The sequence below is a fragment of the Molothrus aeneus genome, chromosome 9 (assembly GCF_037042795.1).
Source record: "Molothrus aeneus isolate 106 chromosome 9, BPBGC_Maene_1.0, whole genome shotgun sequence".
Lineage (NCBI taxonomy): Eukaryota > Metazoa > Chordata > Aves > Passeriformes > Icteridae > Molothrus > Molothrus aeneus.
The window spans coordinates 27,363,134-27,387,130 of record NC_089654.1 but is presented as its reverse complement, the minus strand read 5'-3'; the positions used below and the strand labels follow the sequence as shown (position 1 = coordinate 27,387,130).

At 48.0% G+C, this 23,997-nt stretch overlaps 1 protein-coding gene across 1 annotated transcript in view; it reads right to left on the bottom strand.

The window, feature by feature from the left end:
* LOC136560125 (ras GTPase-activating protein nGAP-like) overlaps positions 1-23,997 on the bottom strand; it is a 47,710-nt gene that overhangs the window by 4,762 nt on the left and 18,951 nt on the right. Inside the window, exons 3-16 of the mRNA XM_066555792.1 lie at positions 23,543-23,696; positions 21,916-22,014; positions 20,592-21,146; positions 18,328-18,472; positions 15,572-15,716; positions 14,461-14,697; positions 13,605-13,806; positions 11,123-11,301; positions 9,092-9,944; positions 5,675-5,809; positions 4,429-4,631; positions 3,904-3,991; positions 1,957-1,987; positions 21-80 (exon numbers count right to left, since the gene is read on the bottom strand). Of these exons, the coding sequence (XP_066411889.1) occupies positions 21-80; positions 1,957-1,987; positions 3,904-3,991; positions 4,429-4,631; positions 5,675-5,809; positions 9,092-9,944; positions 11,123-11,301; positions 13,605-13,806; positions 14,461-14,697; positions 15,572-15,716; positions 18,328-18,472; positions 20,592-21,146; positions 21,916-22,014; positions 23,543-23,696 (3,086 nt within the window). The remainder of the gene's footprint in view (positions 1-20; positions 81-1,956; positions 1,988-3,903; positions 3,992-4,428; positions 4,632-5,674; positions 5,810-9,091; positions 9,945-11,122; positions 11,302-13,604; positions 13,807-14,460; positions 14,698-15,571; positions 15,717-18,327; positions 18,473-20,591; positions 21,147-21,915; positions 22,015-23,542; positions 23,697-23,997) is intronic.

Here is a 23,997-nt window from a genome sequence, read left to right as displayed (position 1 = left end):
ATGGTGTAGCGCTCCTTTACCTGCGTCAGGGCACTCATCAGGCGCGTGTTGGCCGAGTCCAGGAACACGATCCGCTTCTCCTGCAAAGACACCCCACAGTGTCAGAGCTGCTGCCCGCCCTGGCTGGGAGCAGCCTGGGCTCTGGCAGAGGCAGCTGGGCCAGCGCTCCCTGCCCAGATGGGCTGTCTGCCTCTTTCTGTTTTCGGGGTGCCACGGGCTCCTCTGCGGCCGCTCCGGCCCTCCGGGGCTTTTTGTGCGACGAATCCGAGTTACAGCAGGGAATTGATCCGGGCATGGAGGCTCCACCCAGCCAGGCAGGGTTTCGCCACAGGGAGTGGGAGGGGGTTGGTGTTAATAACAATGGTAGCCAATTTCCATATTGCATTTTAGAAGTATATTAGAAAAACAGAAACAGGCAGCAGAAAATAAAAGTGGTGGGGAGGTTTCATCTGGCAGAGAAAAGTGCAAGTGGTATCTGCCGACCATTGTCTCTGTGCTTTGGATGGAGTGTGCTCAGAGTAAACTCATGGGATGCTTGAAATAAATAAATAAATAAACAATAATAAAAAAAAGCAGATAATGGCAGCCTGCGGTGACGGTGCAACAGCAACACAGAGAAGCAGCAGCCAAAGCTAACGCTGAGGGTTACTGGAGGTGAGGGGGAGAGGGCGCTGTGGGTGGAGGGAAGATGCCATCGACAGAACACAAAGAACAAACATGGAACACGCTGCTCCTAAACCCATTCCAGCTTGGGGGGCTCCTGGGCTCCTCAAATGCACGTGCCTGGTTGATTGTCCTTGCACAGAACGTGCCAGCCTCCACTTGGAGCAGACAGCTCAGGGATGTGTGCAGCTAAATTGACATAACCCATCACCAGACCCAGCCTGCTAACAGTGGGATACAGCACGGAGGGGCAAGCCAAGGAGTTGTTGACATAATCAGAGATGACAATTTCCATCTTTTCCCCAAGAAAATAATAATAATGCAGCTGCAGAAAGCAGTGCTGGAGACAGCGGGAAGGTAACTGTGCTCTCCATGCCACCAGCTGATTGGCTTTTGTTCTTTGAGAAGGGAAAATGTCTAATTTGCTCAACCAAAACAAGTTGCAGATAGGAACTCTTCCCAGTCCAGCCCATTGAGAAACAAAATGGAGGGAAGAACGATGCACAGAAGGCATAAACATTAAGGAAAGTTCAGACACACTGCTCAGGAGACTCACGTGCTACCACAGCCCCTCGGGATTCAGATCCCAGCACATCAGTGCGTGCTACAGCACTAATCAGCAATGCCTGCTTTTCTCAGTGGGCTCCCCCACAGGGCTGAGTGCTTGGGTGCAAAAACAAAACAGAATTTAAGTCCTGCTTCTGTTACAGCCCTCAAGATGCTGAGTTCTGTGTAAAGCCAATAGAGGAGGAAGAGGCACAAGGCACAGGGCCTGCCTTAGCCCTCATCCCAATGCAGCTGATGGGAGCAGGGAGAACACGGAGCCAAGGAGTTACAGGCCTCTCCTCCCAGGCTGAAATGAGCCCTGCAGCAACTGCCTCAGAAGGAATGTGCTCCTCAGCCAGGCAAAGCTCCAATTCCTCCAACTGTATTTCACCTGGAACATACAATTTAAAATGAAAGTTTTCCTTCTGAAACTTTTCCTGAAAAATTTCTAAAAATTCTTTCCAAAGAGTTGAGAATGAAGGGGTGGGTGTTTTCAGACACTGCTGAGCACTCACTGAGCCAGTCTGCAAAACAGCTGGAGATCCACACTTGGAAAAATCAATCTGAAAAGCACAAGGCTGGTGAGTTGAGGCATCTTCTCACTGAAAGGAAAATTGGATCTACCAGGCACGTCTCTGTAACATGCTCAGGGCACAGGGAGCAGGAGGAGCTGGAATGGGTAGGAGGTCAGTGTGCTGGGCCAGGACTGGGTACTGCTCAGCTAGAGAACTGATTGGGTTTACTTGCCTGTTGGAATTATCTCATCCCCATTTATGACCTGTAATTTAACACAGCGGAGATGTCACTTGCAATAGCAACCGGGCCAGTTCTCTTTGCAGCTGCGCCGCTCCAAGGAGAGACTCTGGCCAGACCTATCCCTGCTCAGCTCCAGAGCCAGGAGAACAGCTCGTGTCTGTGTGCATGGGGGCAGTGCTGGGAGCTGCACTGCACCCCTCAGAGCATCCCAGGCTGGTGTCCCTAGGCACAGATCCCAGGTCACTGCTGCTCCTGGCAGCCTTTAACTCTTCAGCTGGGTGCGACGAGCCGGGGTCCAGCCCCACACGATGAAATCTCACACAAAAAACCACCTTTCCTTTTCTAGCCACTGAAGGAATCAGACTAAATAAAATCTTCCAAGCACGACTTCAAGGGATTGCTACAGAACCCAGCAGACCCCTGGGCTCCCCTGGTGAGTCTGTTCTGAGTCTTTCACCCGTTTCCTCCTCTGCTCAGGTACTCAAGGAAGGACAGTGACAACTGCACTTCCCCCATGCACTGCCTGACAGTGAAGCAGTTGAGGTTTGCCAGTGACCTTGCTTGACCAAGAAAAAGAGAAATCATTAATGCTGCTGTTTTGCTCCTGTTTTTTCACTGTTTTTTCACCGGTTTCCACCACAGGTGATAAACGCTGCATCACTTGATGAAGTGTGACCAAGGACTACACCCTTCCAGCCCTGAGGGTCTGAAGGTCTCACAGGTCAGTAGAGGTCCCCTCTGCCAGCTGGTGACACTGGGATCACAATGGTCCATGCTCCACCTTGCTAGCCCATAACCAACACCAAGGCTGAGAGCCTCCTGGCACGCACAGGTAACAGGCAAGTTTCTTACTCAGTCACAATCTCTCCCCTCCAAAAATCACTTTGCATGTTTGCCCAGTGCCCTTCCACTGTCTTGAGGTAGATGAAAAATGCATCCACCAATTTTAGAATCCAGGCTGCTGCCTGGATGAGCTGCCATTCCATGCCTGTAACAGCAAGATGCCCTAACTGTGCCTATCTCCAAAAAACACAGATCTTTGCTGCTTTATATTTTCCCTACAGTTCCACAGGAGTTCAAGTATTTCTAATACCCCAGTGCCATTTTAACCATGTTCAGATGAGACTCCCACCACCACTCTTTGTGTAGGAATAACTTAGGTTATTCCTGAAAAAATGGTTAAAGAAACTTTCCATATGGAACTACTGAAAAGCCAGAAGCAGGAAAGAGACCCTCCAAATGCAAATACCACATATGTAAACATGGCAGGCAGATACAAACCAGTCCCAGGTTCTGTTGTGGGATCAGCACAGACACAGAGGAAAAGCTGGAATGACCCCACAGGATACACCCACATGCACTTCCCACTGGGTTCCCTCCCCACAGCTGCCCAGGGTGACCAAGGTGCGAGCTGCAGGTTTGTGGGAAATGGGCATTTCCCCAGGACTGCTGGGGATGGCCAGGGGGTGAAATGCCACACGTGACATTCCCAGGACAATGCTCTGGTGCAGCATTCTCTTTCCTGGACTCCACTGTCCAAAGCCATGCTGTTGCTGGCACAGCTGAGATGCATGCACATGGCAGCTAAACTATGCTGGGGTGAGGCACAGCTTTCCCACAGGTGCCAGGCCCACACTTGGAACAGCATCTACACAATGCACTGCTAATCCTTTACTCCCTTGGGATCTCACAAAGCAGCAAAGGTTTTGGAGACATGATCAGTCCTGGGATTTGTTGCCAGGCTGCCTGGCTGCCTCAAAGCCCAGGACAGACAGTATAAAATAAAGTCCAAAGTTGTCTCCCAGAGGCAATAAGTGACCTGTGTCACACTGAGGGCTGATATGGCTTGGAAGGTAGAGAACAGTGCTGGGGCAGGAGAGAGGGGCCAAGAACAGGTTCTACACACAGGTTCTGGGAGATCCCAAGCTCTTTACCTACCTGCGCATCAATGATTTTCTGCTTTGCATCAATGACTGCTTGCATCTCAGCATGATCCTTTTTCAGCTCCTCTTCAACAGCCATGAGTCTGATGAGCAAAGAGAGGGATGAATTAGGACAGTTTAATATCATTCCCAAGTGTTTCAGGTACTCTGGCCTGTTGGTTTGACTTCTCTGCTTCTCTTGGCTCTCCAAGAGAAGAATTTTGCTGCTCTCAGGAAAGCTTATCTCTCCATATGACACTCCCAGTTGCCCAACCTTGCTATTTTCAGAATGGACATTGCCAAAAACGCCACTGCTCTGAAAAACTAATTTCACGTACAGATTCTAAACAACAACAAAAATAAAGACCTGGACCCAGAGACCTAAAGTAAAAATTCCTAAATATTTTCTTTTACCTTCCTGACAATCTCAGGCAAGTTTCCACACCTGCATCCCCATTTCTTCAGCTCTGAGGATGGAGCTGCACAGGGGAGCCGCTTGTCTCGTTTGGAAAGCCCAGTCCTGAGCTTCCCAAAGCCTCACCTGCTGATGATACTTTTCATCTGGCTGTCCTTCTCCTCCTGCTGCCTGCGCAGCCTGTCCTCACTGTCTTCCAGTCGAGATTTGTAGTCTGTGAGCAGCTTCTGCATCTGCTGCTCCTGCACCAGGAGCCGCCGCTCGTACTCCTCCAGCCGGCGGCTGGACACGCGCAGGCGCTCCTTCAGCTTGGCGATCTCCTGCTCGTACTGAGGGCCAGGGAGGCACCAGGGAACCAGGGGCAAAGCAGAAAAAAGAAGAGGTCAGATCCTTATAATGCTCTGCTGCTCTTTAGGGGAGTGTTGTTGTTTGTTTTTTTTTTTAGGGAAAAATAAGCTGACGGAAGTAAAGGAAGTGAGAAGCAAACATAGGGGCGACCACAGAGAAGGAGCATCCAGCTGCTCCCACGCTGTGGGGTTATCACCCTGCAGCACAATTCCAGCAGTCAGAGGGCTCTGACATGGCTCCTCAGCCCTGGCTGGTCACATCCTGCCTTACTCCAGACTCCAGCAGTTCTCAGGCAGATGTTGCTAACAGTGCTCAATTGCTGGCCTGGCCTGCCCAAATTTAAAGACCCAGACTTATGCAGAACCCAAATAACTCACACTTTAGGACCTAATCAATCAGGGCAGGTCAGAGCAAACCAGTCACTGCAAACCAGAGCCTTACTTGGCTGAGCTTTTGTTCTTCTTGTCTCTCTGGGCAATAATTTCTGCAATAGTGCCATGAATCTCAATATATTGCTTTGTTTTGGGTTCATTCCCCTTTCCTAACAATCCTATGTTTCTGCTTCTTTGTCCACTAAATGTTCTTCTCACTCTCTGCCTTCTCAAAATACCAGACCTCTTACACAACAACTCCATCCTCACAGCAACACATGGCTGTGACTGTATTTGGAAAAATGGGATCTACTCCTGAAAAAACACACACTTTCAAAAACAGACCATGCAGATTTCTGTGCAGCTCAGAAACCTTGCAGTAGCTGGGTGGCAGGCAATTGCCTCAGGAGAAGCCCAAGACAAAATCTGATTGCTGCTACTGATAAAAGCTGAGCTGCAGCCCTGCATAGTCCCTGTGCATGTCCTAAGCTATGCTCAGTGGGGTTAACAATCCTAATTTACTTTATTTACAGAGTTAGTGATCACTGTAACTAATATAACCTGAGTGAGAATGTGTGATGCTGTGACGGCAGGGCCTGAAAGTCCCTCTGAACTCTCACTGTGGGGTGCAGAGCACTCAGAATCAAATCTACCTTCTCAGCATGCTTGACTTCATCCAGGCTCTGAGTCGTGTCCTTTTTGGTGTCCTCGTACTGGCCGTTGTTGAACACCCACGCCGCCGTCCTTTCCACCGGGGACAGCGTGGCCGAGTCCACTGGTGACTGCACCTGGGGCAGAGACACCTGGTGTTGGCATCCACCACAGAAACTGCACACCTACCAGCTCTGACATCCAGCTCAGCTAGAGGAGAAAGATACCCATGGGTCTGGCAGCCTCAAAGGAGCCCCAGAAGATCTCCTGCAGGGATACTCCATCCTGCCTTGACTTTGGACCTACAGCACCTACCTGAATCCCTCTAAAACCAATGCACTTTAGAAATTTTTCTTCTTCTCCAAGTGAGTTACTCTCTGAAAAAGTTCTTGTTTCCCAATCCCATTCACATCCACCTCTACCCTTTACCACACTGCCAGCAAGGCTTTCTCACCCTGCCACCTCTTGCACAGAGAACACACAGTGACAGAGCTCTGCTCACAGCATCTTCAGGTGAGACAGGCTGGTTTCCCTGAGTGCTGAGGAGTTCCAGGAGCAGCTTCCTCAGCCAGGCTGGGACAGACTGCAGTGGGGCATGGGACTGCACAGCCTGGCAGGACTCGATGTGACAGGGAGGTGTGACATGATCCCAGCAGTGCCTGCCAGGTTTGGATGGTCCATTGCAGCGTAGCTGCCCTGCCAGGACCAGCTGTGCTGACTGGGAGAAATGTCCAACCTCTCTGGAGGCTCTCTCTCCCTTCTTCAAGGGAATCCAAAATGAGAGCCAAGAAAAGAGACAAGAAACTCTCTGCCTGGCTGGGGAAAACATGGCTTGCTACAAATTCCAAGCAATTTTCACAGACAAATACAAGTTTATAAGCGCAGGAATTAGCATAATTACTTCTGAAAGAGCAACATTGTCTTATGTTTTTGAGAAATGCAAAAGATCAACTTCTCCCCAACTGCAGCTTCTTTTTGTGCCCAGGCAGCTCTTCAGCTCCCTGCCTGGCCCAGTGGTGCACCCAAGTGCACTGTGCTCCCTGAGCTCTCCATGGGGGAGGAAGAGCTTCTTTAGGAGCCAGGGATCATGCCACCCTCTTGCTGTGTTTCTCCTGTTCAGGAAGACAGGGCTGGTGCTGGATCTGCTCCCACAGCTCAGCTGTCCTGAGCAGCCATAGACGCTCCAGCAAGGGAAGAAGCCTCAGCAGAAGTGTAAAGGCAAAGAAAAGGCATAGGAATTAGGCTAAAATTCTTGGATTTAGGCAAATGCCTTTTGCATAGAAGGAAGTTTTCACAACAAGTTAACAGCCCCTTAGGTGTGGTGTGGCAGCCTGGCAAAGCTCATGAATTCAGATTTTTTTGATGGCATTTGCTGTCAGGCAGCCAGAGCAAGGGAGACCATGGCCCATGTGTGGCTGTGAATGGCTGGAGAAATCAGGAACAGGAGGGATGAACACTGTCACCAGCCACTGGAGCTGCAGGGGACTCAGAGAGCAGAAAGGTGACATCCCCAGCCCTGCACCAGACTGCCGAGCAGCAGCAAACCTGGCCAAACAAGCTTCCAAGTGTAGCACAGAATATTTCCAGCAGCCAAATTGTAGAAGCCGTCAAGACCAAGGGGATGGCAAGTCACACATGCTAATGGGTTACAAGTTATTCTCTAATAAAGGGCAAAAAAAGAATTAGCCTGCTAGGATTGTGTATTAATTCCCCTCTTTGCCTCTCTTCCAGAGGAACACACTGACATTTCTGTTCCCACCTACCTCCTAAATGGAAATGGAAGGCAAAAAGTGACCTCTCCCAGCAAACAAAGGGCCCAGCTCTATATTCAGAAACAAATGGGACTTGTAGAGAACAGAGTCTAATAATTATAACGCCCACAAAACATGCCTAGAAAGAACATGCCCAGAAAGAACATGCCCAACTTCTCTTTTCCCTTTCTCTTTTTTAAACAAGAACAGAATTCCACAACAAGATTTGCAATTAAAAGAACCCAATGGAATTTGCCTTGAAAAAAATGTTGGCCACTCTATTTGGCACCATTCAAGACATTGTTGATGGGTGTGGGGAAGGAGAGAACAAATTGATTTCTCTGAATAAAGCAGGAGCAAGAACTCTAATGAATCCAGTGGAAACAATTAGTACAGAAAGTACAGTGGGAAAACAAGCGGATGCACATCCCCTGCACATTTATCCTTGTTACTGGCCTAAAATGTGCTATCAGAACCACACAAGGTCTGGTTGTATTCCTCAAAAAACCCTTCACCTAGCCATGCCCCTATGCCCCACTGTAACACACACACTGCAGGGAGTACAAACACACACACACTTCAAATAACAAACAATTACTTCCTTGGGTATTACTAACTTGGCATACTAAGCTTTGGCTTGTGATTCAGTGTTTCTGGTCTCATACTTCAACGAATTTGAGGTATCAAAGTAGTTTTGAAGCCCTGATTGCTCCTGGGTTCCCAGGCATCACCCAGGGATGTAACATTCAGGAGTTTCCCAAGAAAGCTCCACTGGCAGGGAACACCAAGAAAAGTTTGGGCACAGCAGAGATTGTTCTGCCACCTTCACCTCACAGCCCAAAGCCTTCCCTCTCCAAGAGCTTTGATCTGCAGATCATGTTTTCCACCTTCACTGTAGCATTGAAATACTCACTTCTTCTGTAAAATTAAACTAATGTAGGAAAGTATTTTCATACACAGCAAATCACAACAGGATTTTTTTTTTTAAAGATAAAGGAATGTTGGCGTTTTGACAGGAAAATCTTGATTTATAGTTGCCTATGAGCAACTGATAATGTGCATTAGGAGTTGGTAGATATAAGCACTCCTTTCCACAAAAAAATTTGCATTATTCATAGTTTGGGATGATTAATGAAAAAACAGCATTTTTCTGAGGAACAGCAAGAGATTGCTTCATCACGGTGAAATATGGATTTCTCCACACTTTAGACAACTGTGCTTATTTGTTATTTTGGCAGCAGTTATCCTGTGATGTTTTATCTTTGTTCATTTCCCTGTTTTGAGGCAGCTCTACTTTTAAATTAGCACCACAGGGCAAACGCAGTCTCATGTGGCGATCTGAACTACCACTACAAAGCTGCTCCTGTTTTTTTTTTCCTTTGTGTTCAGGGAAATTTTCCAGTTTTGTTTCTTTCAGCAGGTTTGCTGCTACCTTAGTTAAATGGAAAACAGTTGTTTTTTTCTTCAGATTTAGTACAAAAGCATCCCAGTGGCACAGATAAGGTGGCTTGCCGAGCTTGTGAGAGCGACAAGCACGATTATTCCTTACACTTGCTACTGGCCACTGGTGTAAGTGCTGCTGTTATTGATTCAGCTTAGAGGTCAAGAAAGCTTTGGAGGCCGAGGGCTGAGCACCAAAGCAGAGGCCTGGAGGCAGGACTGCCTTACCTGCTGTGTTTGCTGCCGCTGAATGGCCCGCACCTTGGGCACGGGGCTTTCCCGGGAGGACGAGGACTGGTGCCGGGAGCGGTTCCCGTTCTGCACGGGCTCCGTGCCCAGGGCCGCCGAGGCGCCGGAGACGCTGCCCGTGCTGCGCAGGGAGGGGCTGTGCGTCAGCGTGTGCAGCGTCTTGGCCCTGGTGCCCAGCACGGCCTGCTCCATCTTGCGGATCTGCGCCTGGCTGCTGCTGTTCTGCCGCGGCAGCACCACGGGCACGTGCCTGTCGGGGCGCCGCGCCGAGTCCTCGCTCTGCGAGCTGCGCTTGGCCGACTCCTCCAGGCTGCTGTTGCTGCGCCCGCTGGGCTTGAAGTCCTCGCTGTTGCTGCGGCTCCGGGAGCTGGCCGTGCTCAGGTTCTCCGGGCTGGAGTCCACAGAGGCCTTGGCCGTGGGGGGGCTCGGGTTGTTGAGCTGGTAAACCGGGTTTTGGAAGGAGAGGGGCCGGAGGCTGCCCTGTTGGTTCCACGCCGGGTGCAGCGGCCTCCGGACCTGGGGAGCGCTCTGGGGCGTGCTCTGGGCGTCCCACAGCTGTTTGATGTTGGCCACCTGGGTGACAGAGAGCTGGCTGCCCGCCAGGCGCAAAGGCACGTCGTGCATCATGGAGGCGGCGTCGCCGTGAGCTGCGTGGGGGTCCTGCAGGTCCATGAGGGAGATGCTACGGCCGTTGGGCAAGACACTTACCTTCTCATCCTTCTCTGAGCAAGTCATGCTCTGGGTGGATGCCTGCTGAACCAGCAGTAAGGTCTTGCCCCTAAAGTGTCCATCTACATTTTCCTGGGTTGGAGACTTCATCTTGTTTATGTCACTGTGGAGTGGAAAGGAATTTGGTTAAATTTTTGAGCAGCCAAGACCCTGAGAGATCTGTCCCAGAGAAGTCTTCTACCTCACTTAACCTCCCCCCACTGAAAGCTTCAAGGAGCCAGACTTCCTTTTAAGAGCTCTTTGTGTGCAAGTCAGAACACACTCTTCCTTAATTATCTCTTATCTTGGAGAATGGTGTTTGATTCAAGACGTCCTTCATCTTTATTTTTTTTTACAGGTGAAATCTAAACCATTCCCACTAAATTCTCCCCCCTTAGTCACTTCTGTCTCTAGCAACACTTCAGATGCCATTTAACCCTTTGCCATTACAAGAGATGGGACAAAAGGAAATCGCCTCAAGTAGTGCCAGGGATGGTTTTTAAATTGGATACCAGGAAACATTTCTTCACCCAAAGGATCGTCAACACTGGCTCAGGCTGCCCAGGCAGTGCTGGAGTCACCATCCTTGGAAGGTGTTGAGATGTGGCACATGAGGACATGGTTTAGCGGTGGCCTTGGCAGTGCAGGGCTAATGGCTGCACTTGAGACTCTTAGAGGGCTTTTCCAACTTGAATGATTCTGTGACTCTGTGTATTATGGAGGTCTTAAAATTCAGCAGGAGCTGTGTGAAGGCTCCTTCAGAGCTGGATGTAAGCTCAGGGGGAACGTGCCAAACTGGCCCTTGTACCTGACAGCACAGGTACTGCAGAAGCTGAGCCCTTTGGCAGCTCTGCCATGTCACAGCTCCAGATTAACAGCTGTTACGGTGTGAGAAATGCTGAATAAAACACAGGAGGGACTACTTCTGCTGTTCCACAGGCAATACATTCACCTACAGCTCAGTTTTTCCATTAGCAGCCTGATGGCCAGAAGGAAACACCATGGCTGACTGTGCACTCAGGCTGGCAGTAAATCACAGAACTGTTTTTTTTATCAGCTCAAGTCACTGACTCCCAGAGATGTGGTTGAGTCCTGGGTAAGTCCAAAGCTCCAGGTGCCCAGTGCCACCTCGTGCACCTCTTACTGGGATGGTCTATTCCCTGTGAGAGAGGCCCCCTTCCACAGCTCAGGTGATGAAGCCCCCAGCCCTCAGAACCACAGAAGGATTTTGCTGGAAGGAGACCTCAAAGATCATCTCCTTCCAACTCCTCACAGCTTTACAACCCCACAGCTGGGACGTACCCATCGCTGGGGTCCTCAGTTATCTTCTGAAGTCCCGAGGAGAGACTTCCAGCGACGTTTGGGCTGGAGCTGTGCTCCGTGAAACGCTTCAGCTGCTGCTGCGTGGGTGTGGGGCTGGTCATGGATTTTGTGATATCCGCAAGAATACGGGGGAGAGGTCCCAGTTTTGCCACGGTTGCCTGTAGGAAGGAATTTTCACCCTAATTGGATACAAGCACCACGACATCCGGCGGGTTTGTGATTTTTGTGGTACCGATGCACAGAGGCGGAGGGATGGAGTGGAAGGAAGGAGGGTGGGTGGTTGTGTGCGGGTGTGCCAGGATCGGAATGCAGTGTTATGGAGCAGCGCAACGACGGCGACCAGATGGATGGAGGAGACGAAACGGGGTGCAGCAGACATTGAGGAAAGAAAAGGAAATAGAAAAGAAATTAGGATTGACCCCCAAAAAATAAAAATCATGCTCAATAAAACAAAACTACTGCCATTCCAATGCAAAACTATCATGCAAAGCACACTGTGTCCCGGGTGGGTGAAGTCAAAGTGAAAACTACGGCATCTGCTCATTGAAGGGCATTCAAAGGCTACAGATTCAGCTGGTGGGGGGGACTTTCCAGGCAAAGGGGGTCATGTGGTAAAGGAAATGCATGCCAACAGATGAGGGGATCATGAGAGGATTGAGGGTGATGGGGAAAGGGAAGGTTTTCATTTCATAAGCCTTTCAGTTTTGGTATCCTGCATGGATGCCATCTCCTTTTGCACCGTTACCAACAATTAATTAAGCCATTCTTCCCTACCCAAACTTGAAAAAGAACTGCATGAGAGCATCAGTGATCCTCATCCCAGTATCACCCCATCAGCATGGGATGAAATGTGTGGCTCCAATTACAGGTTAGCACAGTGCTGGCCAGGCTGAGGGTAAGAGCAGCTGGCCTTCAGCAAGGAAGGCTGCTCCTCCAGGCCCTGGCTGCTCACCCCTTTGGGCCACTGCTGGGAGATCAGCTACAGGGCATCTCCAGGCTCCTGGGACTGCAGGAAGAAGGTGAAGGAGCTGCAGATTTATTAAAAAATTAAAATTCTGCTACAAAATCAATGTTCTTCTCAAAGATACCCTTGTTTTCCCCATAAGCAAGTATTCAGCCAGTTTGGCTCCAGAGAAAGGTCTCTTTAAAGACACTTTCATACAGCACTGTGGCTATTAAAATCTCCAAGGTGGCTCCTCTCCTTATTTCCCAGCCATTCCCTACAGTAAAGCCATAATGCATGTAACTTTACCCCTTAATTCTCTTTTTAGGAAACCACTGTACCAGCTCCCAAGGGCCTGCTAGGATAGATCCATACATCTAACCTACAGAAAGGGCCATGCAGATCCATACATTTGGAATCTACACTGTCTACATGGATGAGGTAAATTGAAAAACAACATCATAACTTATTATCAAACTAAGATTAATACACAGACTGTCTTTTTGAGTCAAGGGCACTTCAATTTACTCTGACACAACAAGCTCAGATTTTTGTTTTTTTCTTTTAAGTAATGTACAGTGAAAAAATAGATACACAACCAGTAACTACTTTGGCAAACCCTAATGCAATAAAAATTGAGTGCATTGCTATTCACCTTACTTCTCCAGTTTCAAAAGAAAGAATAATATGCATGGAACATGGACAAAATAATGCACCTCTAAAAATTGAAGTATGGAACAGTTCCAAGCACTTAAAAAAATAAAAATACTCAGTTCAGCTTTTCTGGGCCTTATCAACTACCTTTGCTATCAAGATTTTAATGATTTTGGTTCCTGCAAACCCACATAGCCAAGGAAGATCAAAGCTCTGCCTTTCCTGCTTCTATAGCTAAAAGGAAGCAGTGCTCATTGCTGGTGGTGTCTGCTGGGATCAGAAGAACAGAACCTGGACACTGCACACGAGCCCAGCCCAGGGCACAGCAGAAAGCATCTTGCTCTGCTGCAGGATGGCACTCGGAGCAGATCCAGCCTCTTACACGGCATTCCTTGCGTGCCAAAACCAAAGACTACGGAAATGAGAGCATCTCAGCAGGCTTTGGATCGGGCTCTTGATGAGAACAGCTCCACAGGGCCAACTCATTCCTCCATCAGAACCAGGGGAGGGCCTGCTGTGCAGCAAAGCACCACAAGGCACAGCAAATGTGGCCTTTTCCTGTCCAAATGCCTCACTTATGAGACAGGACCGGCTGCCCAGGGATTTCAGGTCCACTTCCAAGCAATCCCTCAGCACCTGACCTTCCTAAAGGCTCTGCAAAGGGTCTGCAGGGCTGCTGAAGCCCAACCACCTCACACACCCTGCTGCAGGCCCTGATCCAAAATCCCAGAAGGAGCAGCTGTGAAACAGCACCATCACACATTCCCCTCCAAAGCTCCTGCCTTCCCCTGGTACTCCCCAGTGTTTGCTGTTGCCATGGAACCATCCCTGTATTCTCCTTCCAGGGCCTCCCAACAGCTTTACCTTATCAAGCTGGGACACAACCTCCCAGAGGAGGGAATGCAGCACCGAGAGCTCCTTGCCCAGGTCGATGTAGCCGTCGTATCCAGGCATGTTGGAGATGGTATCTGGGTTAGAGAGCTCCCTCAGAAAACGCTGCATTCCTCCCCACTCGTGTTCCAAAAACTCATTCATGAAGGCCATGTACTCTTCCTTAATACCAAACCTGCAGGGAAGGGAGGTGGGGGGAAACCCAGTCAATAACCTCCACACAATATACAGAGTACAAGTGCTTACAGACAATGACTTAAACTCTTTACTTTAGACCTGCCTTCCTGAAGATTTGGAGTATCTTCCAAAAAAAAAAAAAAAATCAAAATCTGAAGATTTTGAAGCCTTGGAGGGAAAAAACCACATGGACAATTTAAGACATACACTGCTTTGTTGTACTTACTTAAATACTACTACCTCACAGTTTATATTACAAATCACAGCTCTCCCTGCTCCCTCCCACAGATACTCTTTCTCTCCTCCCATGTAGGAGATGTGCTATGCCCTTTGTATCATTCAGTGAGAACTCTGGAGGGAGAAAACATGAAAATCATGATCCTTGAAACAGTAAGGATCTTCTTTCCCTTTGAAACAGCATAGACACTATCATGGTAGTGCATGGTTTTATGCTGTGTCCCCTCCACAGAATTCAGCACACTCCAGTCTGCACGTAAGGAGAATTTATCTGACGTGTCTCAAGTGTTCACACCCAAGTGAGAAGATTCCCCCTGTGCTAAATCTGTTTTCAGTCTGCCACAGAAGCAGCTGCCTGTGAGCACAGCCAGGAATGGGGCACGCTGCAGGTTTTGGTTCCCCTGGCAGCACCTACTTGGCAAAGTTGGCGAGGTTCTGGATGACCTTGGCGATGAGGGTGAGCGTGCGGGAGGTCTGGTCATCAGGGTACTCCTGCATCAGGTTGAAGAGGCTGGGGGACATGATGGCAGGGCACAGGAAACGCAGGAACAGCGAGGCACTGATCAGGCGCTCACTGATGTCCTGCTTGCCCCTGTTCAGGCACTGCTGCTTCCAGGATGCAAACACCTCCTTCAGCTCGCGAGGGAACACGCTGAAAAGCAAAAGAAAACAAAAAAACAGGGAAATAAAATTGCAGTGGCAACGACATGCAAAAAGTTGAACTGGTGATCAGTCACCCAAAACACTTATCTGTGAGAAAACATCTTTTTTTACCTCCCCTTTTTTCCTCTTTCTCTCTAGGCTAGGTAATGTCATTAAGCCTCTATTCATAGATCCCCATTTAATCTGGTGGCACTTAAGTAGTCTTTAAAGCACCCCTTGTTCATCTGTGTTAAGTGAAGCCATTTCCAGACAGGCTGATTTGCAAGCTAGAACTACTTATCCATTGCTACCCTGGAGCAAACAGGCTATTAGAATACTGAAAACAAACGAGCCAAACTGAGCTCATCTCCATATCTGACAGTTTTACCTTGCTTGTTAAGCTCTCAATATTATGCCTTTGCTTCATGCCAAAGCAGAAAGGCCCCTCTTCTTCCACTGCTACTCAGAAACAGAGATGAATAGAAATCTCCCTGCCAGTGCTTCCTCCCTGTGATTTCCTGTTCAATTCCACATATCTGAAGGGTCTAAAACTCTTCTGTACACATCAAAACTTGCAGCTTTTTAAGCCAAGTCCAAGCTAAACTATTATCTTCTGACTTTATTCCCTCCTTATCCAGTCACTCTCAGTATGTGCTCCCTTGGCAGGGGATTTGGGGAGGTGTGGTTTGTGGGCTGGGACCCCTCAGTCTGGGCACAGGTTCCACCTGCAATCTGGAGGCAGTGAGGAGAGGGCACAAAGGCAGCCTGGGAGGATGGAAGGGGCTGTGCTCTTTCCCTGTCCCACTGCTGCTCCCTCACCCTCAGAGGAGGAACAGGCACCCCTGAGCAAACAGGGACAAAGGGAGGGAAGGAAGGTGCCTTACCAGTAAGAATTGATAATCTTGCAGAAGACCAGCTCACAACACATTTTCAGGTTGCACTGATGATCTGCTAATTCACTCTGTGAGCACCTGCTGGGATCTGCTTCACAGTTTTCATCTGACTCATACACAGCCTTGATAAACTCCCCTGGAAAAAGGGAAGAGGAAGGAACCAGGGTAGTTACAAGAAAAGCCTACTTGACACACCTTTAAATCCTGCTTATGTCTTTCCCTGGCAACTGCCTGTCCTGCTCTGGGTGTCTGCAGCTCAGCCTCCAGACACCAGCTGTTGGGGACACTCCTCCCAGCCCCTTCCCAACAGAGCACAGCCTGGGCTCTGATGCTGCAGCCTCCTGTGCCCTTGTGTCCCCAAGCACAGATGCAAAAACAGGATGGCTCTGCTTAGCAACCCTACAGGCACTTCCCTTATGGCCTAGAGAGGAGGATTTGACTTGGTATTCAAACAGTGTTATCAACTATGAAATTATCCACAGTCCTAGGAATGAAGCTGTGTGTTATTTGTCTTCATAATTTCCCCAGAAAATGCTCTGGCAATGATATTTATTTATATTATTGCTAAATCTGCCCTTTTTTTTTAATTTTAAAAAGTGTCACCTTGCTCTTGAATAGGAGTAATACCCAAGCCCTAGCTAGATGCTGCTGACTTTCTCAACCTCTTATATCAACACCTTACAGCGTTTTTATGGCTTGCATCTTCAAGCTCCTTGGCATTTCTGTCACCCTTCCCTTTCAGCATCACAACAGAAACTGCTCACATACAAACCACGTGAAGCTGGTTTTGTCTGACAGACTGGAATGAGCTACTCAGTGGTTTCCCTCCTCTATATGCAGGCATTCCAAGTGATTTTTAAGCTGTTGGGTGTTCACTAGGAAAAACCCTTTATTCACTGGTTTAATGATTCAATGTCTTTCAAGTTCATCTCCTCAGATGATCTCACTGGCTCTGAGCTAACACAAGGTTTATTTGTGGAAAACGGGTTTGTTTTTAGCCTTTGCTTTCCTAAAACCCCTTAAACACCTCTCAGCCCCTTCCCAAATCTCAGCTTGGTGTTGTTGCAAGCAAAGCCGGCACATTTTCTTAATTTTTGCTTGCAAAACTGCTGGCGTCACTTTTGTTGAGCCAATTCTGTTTTAACTCTTGTTTACTGGATAATATTTTTTTATCCTTAAACATATTTGAAACTTACTCTTTGTGGCCCAAAAGACCCTGCTATAATCAGATATAAGATTCCCTTCCAGACATGTTACATTGCTGACACCAACCACAGTGTCATTAATCCTTTCAAAGAACAGGGCAGCTGAGTAAAATGACATTTAAAACCTGACAAAGAATTAGATGGGGATATTGTCATGAGTGAAGTTGCCCCGAGCTGAAGACAAGGCTGGACAGCCTTAGGGGCATTTTCCATCTCTCCTGCCTGTGATTTACCATCTTATCACTCAGTGCTAAATGATATATTAGAAGTCATTAATGTTAGAATATTTTATGCAATTACTGCACATTAAGGAGCTTACAGTCAGCTGTAATGGAGTGGTCCCACAGCTGATGTTCAGCCTGCTGGGAAGCACAGCACAAAGCACCAGGCTGCTCGTTTCTCTGTACCAGGTGAGAGCCTACAACTGTGACTTACACTCAGTGGTCCCACCCAGGAGAATAAGACTACCAGCACAGGCTCATTACACTCCAGAAATGGCCAAACTGGATGTAATCCCAGAGCTGACTGCAGTGACCCTTGGAGCACTAATTTAGCCAGCTATCTCCTTGATGCCTTGCCAGTGTCTGGGATTGCTGAGGACAAGCGAGACTGCTGGGAAAGCAAGCAGCTTGGCTTTTTTTCCCCTTTTTGTGAAAGGATGTGGTGTGGGACTTGGCTTTGGCCTGATCTTGTTTCTCTTGTATCAATTTCCAAAGCTTTCTTCATCCCAGAAACAACAGGGGGTGGGTGGCTCATTGTGCAACTGTGGAGAAGGAAGATTTGTGTGGAGTGGCTGAAACCCGACTGTGGTGAGGCTGTGTGAGGCAGCCAGCCTGGGTTTGGTGCCCTTTGCTGCTGACTTTGTGTGGCCAGGAATTCCCCAGGCACTGGGTTATGACTAGAGCAGAACCTTTTGGTGGAGGGGGGACAATAACAAAATTTTCAGAGTCCACCCTGGCATGTAACAGTGGGCATGAAGACCCTGTGGGGAGAAAGGAGTAGGAGATCTCAGGATGGCCAGAGAGTTTTAATGAGTCAGTGAATAAAGAGCAGGGATAAACACAGGGAAGAGGCTTCCCAGACAGGATGCATCTTGACCTCCTGTCCTGGGATGCTCAGCAGCCTTGCAGCCTCACTCCCTGGCCTTGTCTCTTCAAGGACTATGTGTCAAAAGCCCTTTTTCAAGCTGTTTGTATATCAGATGGAACAAGCACCATTGCTCACAAAGAAATTGCAGTGTTAAACCTCTTTAGCACACTAGAGACACAAAAGAAAGTTACCCAGAAAAACAGAACATGGTAATACAAACTTGAAGAGGGACTGAGCTACATCAAATCTTGCCTTGCCTTGGGTGCTACTCCTGCAGGCAGCAAAGAGCACCCTCCTCCACGTGGAGGAAGGGCATGGAGAGCAGGACAGTGTGCTATCTGGCAATGAGACATCAGGCTGAGTGCAGCTCCTTCCCATCCCACATTCCCAGCTGCAGCCTCAGCTCAGGGTCAGCCCTTGCTGTGCAAACAGGTGGCAGATGGAGTTTCTTACCCAGTGCATCCTGGAGGTACTTCTGTCCTACCAGCTTGAGGTATTCCTCAATAGCTTTGGTAGCAAGTGTGTTCTCCCTGAAGATCAAGACATCATGTTCTGCACAACGATCTACCTCAGCCATCACCAAATCTGTCAAGAAGTCCTGAGGGAAAAAGGTCAAATGGCAAAGGTGATTTGAACCAGCTCAGTTGTGCCAGGCTAACTGCAGAAGCCAAGAAGGAAGGATATTTCAGGATAATAAATAATTTCTCAGCCTGAGACAAGGGGTGCAGCTGTTACATGAAGTAATGACCGAGGAAATAGCCAGGTCTCCTCTTGGGTTTATTATATTTGTAGAATGATATAAATCACAAATTATAAAGGGTGAAGCAAAAGTCTCTAAAAAAAAACCCTTTATAGCCAAGCTTGTGTTTCAGTTTAGCTCCAGAACAGAACCTCTCAGCAGCTTGTTTATCAGAGGCTTTGTCTGCTGAAAGAAACTGTGCTATCATATTTATCCTTATCTTTATAAGCAATATTCCATAGAAACATGGATTTAAAAATCCAAATTGGAAGTGACACACAAGTTATTAGAGCCTGATGATATTTGAATAAGAAGAATGGCTTAACAAATTAAATTCACAAACCAAGACTGCTTTAGGATTTGGAAAAAAAGAAGTTAACATTCAACTTGCTGGTTATCTACATGGCTTAACTTGAATGTATTAGATTGTCCAGGCAGGAACTGTCAGCAAGCCTTGATACAGAGAATAATCTCTTGATATAGGGTCTAATTCTACAGTAATACTTATTTCCTCAAGTGGTAACTTTATGTGAGTAAACAACATTTAGTACTCTTGGATTTCAGTCCATTATTGCTGTTCCTTTTCAACAAAATCCACAAGAATTCTTTTCACCTGGCACAAAGTGGGAACATCCAGCTGTATCCCCATCAGCAGAAGTACGAGCTGGAAGTACCCTCTTAGGAGCTTTATGGCAGCCTGAGCCACCTGTGCCTCCCACAAATAGAGGTTCAAAACTTCACACACCAGGAATGCCAAGTTATAACACTAATTTATCAACTTGTTGCAGCAGGCATTGCAGCAATCCAGAGCCTGTTTTCCAGCAGGGTTTCAACATAATCTTAGCTACCAGCTTCTCTCATCAGATCACTTAAGGAACGTGTTCCTGTCATACACACTGTCACAGAGATGTTTCCAAGGAGCAAGCAGAAAAGGGCCTTTGCTGGAATAGTTAGGTGAGGCTGTCCCTTGGGTGTTGTCTGCAGCCATCCTTCCACATCTCTATCCCTCTGATTTGTGCTTTACTTGCTCTAGCTGGATTCACTGGCACTACTCACCCAGCAGCAGCAGCAGCCAGAGAGATCAATGCAGGCTAATGCTTCCAGAACTTCCCATGACCTGCAGGACACTCTCCCACAACCCATCTGAAGGAACCAGTGTGCACCCAGAAGCCCTAAGAGCATCCTTGGGGCAGGGGGGATCACCATTAAGTCGGTACAGATCCCCCAAATGGCTGTTCAAACACTGACCAGATCGATGCTGCATTGATCTGCTGACTCAGTGCTGACTCAGCACCAGCACCCACTGCTCAGTGTAGTACAGTGGGTATTTATTTATAGAAGTTTACCAACCTCCTGTTCACTCCTCTCTTAACCTACATCCTGATTTTAGAAATGCAAAGGACACTCAAAGGTAGGTGCTGATTTCAGAATAACACGAAGTTACAGAGTCCTCCTGCTTACACTTTGTACACAACATCTATTGTAAATCAGAGGCGACTCTGATCAAGGAGAAAGAATTATGAGGAGGACTCCATGGATATCAGAAGGCTAATTAATTACTTTATTATACTATACTATAAACATTTCATCTAAACTGAGTCTGCCAAGCACTCATTCTGCACACACCTGCTCACACTGCACAGAATCTCTTGACTGTCAGCCACCGTCCCCACACACACTTGGCCCTGATAGGCCAAGGAAACAAAACACCATCACTTTGGATAAACAATCTCCGTATTGCATTCTACTTTGGCACAACAGGCACAGCAGGTCATAAGAATTGTGTTTTCCCTTTCTCTGAGGTTCAGAGAATGTGAACCTTAGAAATCCTTGGGAAGAATTGTGCCTTGCTTTTCTCTGTGAAGAGGAATGTGGTAACAAACATCTGCTGCTGCTTACTGTCGTGGGCCCCCCAGTTTCCACCAGGAATCCCTTATCAGTGGCCAGAGTCACTCCAGCAGGAGCCAGCTGTGCTTACCTTGGCTCTCCCAGTGCTCTGAAGGATGTGCACCAAGGCAGAAGCCATCTCTTCCTTGTTCTTGACACTGATCACGGGTTCCAGCACGGAGCACAGCAGGGCGTAATTGCTGGTAACATACTCCCCAAATTCTTTGTACTGCTCCATGGGCAAGATGGTGATGGTCTGGTAGCGGGATTTGATGCGAATGGAGGGGCCCCCTGCCTTGCCTTTGTTGGCTGTGGGGGTGCTCACTGGGTACCATTTCTCCACAAACTGGCGGCCGGTCACGCTGGCCGTGGGGATGTTGACCAGCCCTACGTAATTGTTCTTGTCCTTTTTCTTCTTCTTCTCCACGTCCTTGTAGATGTGAACCGTGATGCTCTGAATGTGTGGGAGGCTGTAGAACTCAAAGTGCTCCCCCCAGAAAATGTTATCTGCTTTTGCTTTGCTGGTGGTGCGGGCAAAGAGGGTGTCATCAAGGCACAGCTCACAGAAGTATTTCTTCTTAGGGGTCAGGTCCTTGGCCTCTATGATCCAGAGGCGAAGCACGTTTTCAGCTCGACGGCAATTGTCCTGTGCAGGAGAAAGAGATCAGTTCTGACTCAAAACCCCTAAAAGTTGAATATTTCATCTTCTGAAGCAGCAGCAAAGGTGCTGCCTTTTCTGTCTGAGGCAAGGACAGAGTCAGAATTCAGAATCAGACAGTCTGATCCAGAGAGAATTGGAATCTCTAGAAAAATTGACATTTTCTAAAACAGAGGCAAAGGGCTGTCTTTTGTATGTCAAGAGTGTTGGAATATTTTTCTTCTTCAAAAGATGTATCTGAAATGCTTTAGAAAACAAACACTCCACACAAGGGCCTGTCCAAAGCTGCCAGACTGGCGAGGAACCCCAGAGCACTGTTATCCTCCCCCTGGAAGGTAGGATTGCAGCTGTGGAGTGACTTATCAGACATTTCCAGCTGATCTATAACTTGATTCCTTGTCTCACTCCAGCTCCAATTGGTTTAATGTTGGTTTTTTGGGTTCCTAGATTAAAACATGATCCTAATGAAGGCATGCCCCATCTTTCCCAGGTGCATGGCCTCAGGAATCCAGCCTGCATCCCAGGCTGGCACTGGGCAGGGATCAGGAAGCAGGCTGGTGTGTGTTTACTCATTAAAGCTCTGCCCTGCTGCACTCCTGGAATAGCACAGGGCAGCTTTAGGCACACGGATGAGCGGACGGCTCCCCAGACTAAATTAATTGAGGATGCATCTGTGGGAAGGCCTGGTACACTGGACTAAAATCCAATCATGCCACCTCCATTCCCCCACTAATCTCATTTTTGCAGTTCCCCTTACCTTCATCGGCTGCGATAGTCTGCGTATGTTTTCCATCCACCAGTCCCTCTCTGCTGCAGAGGAACAACTGAAGCATTTACTGCCCTTGGAGTAGGTTACCTGGAATGAATAAATGACAGACTGAGCTCAGGCAGGCCTAGGAGACATGGAAGAGGCTGCAAAAAGCAAGGAGGAAGATAAACAGTGCTTGAGTAACAAAGTAAATCTGAAAAAGGGAGGCAAAAATACAGCGGCCTAGAAGGCAGAGAGGATAAAAGGCCCACAAAATGCAGAGAGCAAAAGAAGTTTGAGGTTCTATAAAACTAGAGAAACTAAAGAATTTATATAAAATTAAAAGCACCAGAAGCTTCTCTTAAAGACTTTTAAACAAAGCTTTAATCATCCAGTTAATCTTTCTTTTTTTAAAGAGTTGTTAATTGATTTGTGGCTATTAAAGCTTGCTGATTTCCCTGTGAAGGCCCAGGGACACAGGATTTGGTTACCAACAGTGTAAAGACAGAAGTGACAATGCATTAGCATAAGGCAAAACACACTGGCCATAATGACTTCAGTAAAAACAAAATATTTCCAGGGGTCCATAAAGACAGCAACAGCCTAAACAAACTGAGGGTGTTGTGCTCTGCTCCAGCCCTGACAGCTCTGCTTTCCCACACCAGGGAACTGCCTCAGTTCCTTCCCCTCTTACGTGGCCTGACAAGCCTCATTTACTCTTTCCATTCATTTGTGCTCACAATTACAAAGCAGTTTGAGGCAACAGCCTCAGAGCTAAGCTGTTGCCAATGTTTTCCACCCAACTCCCCAAGACCAAGCAAGCTGCAAAGAGTTTCCATCCAGATGAATGAGGCTGAAGCAAACAGGAACAGTTTCTGGATGCATCATGAGGGACCAGAGCCTGATATGCTGGTTTACTGCCAGAATTTTCCAGGTTGTAAACAGATCTTTGTTCCAGAAGTTCAGACACATCTGACTAATCCTGCTGAGGACAGAGTGACCTGCCCCTGCCACGACAGGTGACGTGGCCTCAGCTGCATGCAGACACACAGGGCTGCACTGCTGGAGCTGTGATGGCAGGACTGAGCTCACACAGAGTCTGTGCCTGTGTCTGGAGCAGAGCTCAGAGCCACAGCCTGCAGCCTCTGCTGAAACAGCAAAGGGAGCTTTGGATCCTGCTTCACGGAGCCATGGACACGTCCTCAGCCACTGAGGCTTCTCCTTCAGCAACTTGAAAGCACTGAGCTAATGGAATGGGGCTCTGACTGGAAAGCTCATTTCTTGGTTACAGTCACTTTTCTAAATTCAATTTCAGGTGAATTTGGAGGGGTAACACACAGCTAATGTACATACTATTGCATATCTATTGTGCTGTATGTATCAACCATACATTTGCATGCACACTACAAATGCTTATCAAACTGAAGAGATTTTTCAATTAGAAAAAGATTTCTCTCTGTTCAGTGGCTGATGCCATTAGCCTCAAGGACTTCAAAAGTCACATGGTGGCTCAACAGCCCCCACCCAAACCTCAGCCAGGCAGTGGCTGCTGCTCTGTTTTCCAGTCCCAGTCCTGGAGCAGCATTCCCAAGGGTTCGGGGGGATGGCAGCTGCCTGTGTTGGAGCCTGTCCCTACCTCAAAGCAGAAGTCTCGTCCAAGGATACTGTTGTGAAGTGGTTTGACAAAGACTGCTTCTTCTGCTGCAAAGTCCAGAGTCTCTATGGTGCTGGCTTGGTTCAGTAAAGACTCATGGGAACGGGACTCCTTCAGCTTGGGCAGCTCACGTGGTCTGGAGGACAAGGAGGAAAGGAAATGTCTTGGTTTTTCTCACAATTACCAAAAAGAGCTGGCAAGATGCCAGACAAAGCTGCAGCTTGTCTCGGTGCTTATTCAGAGCAACTTCCACAATTAGTCTGCAAACCTTATGAAAATAACATTAGGCCAGCAACCCCAGACTCCCAAGGCAATATCCAGCCTAGGAAGTCCATTCCCACTGACCTAGAAATTATAGCTGCCAAGCTGTCAGTGAAAGAACAGCAGCAAAAAATTCAGAACTTAACTGCTGAAATTTTTTAAAAGCCCATACAGGT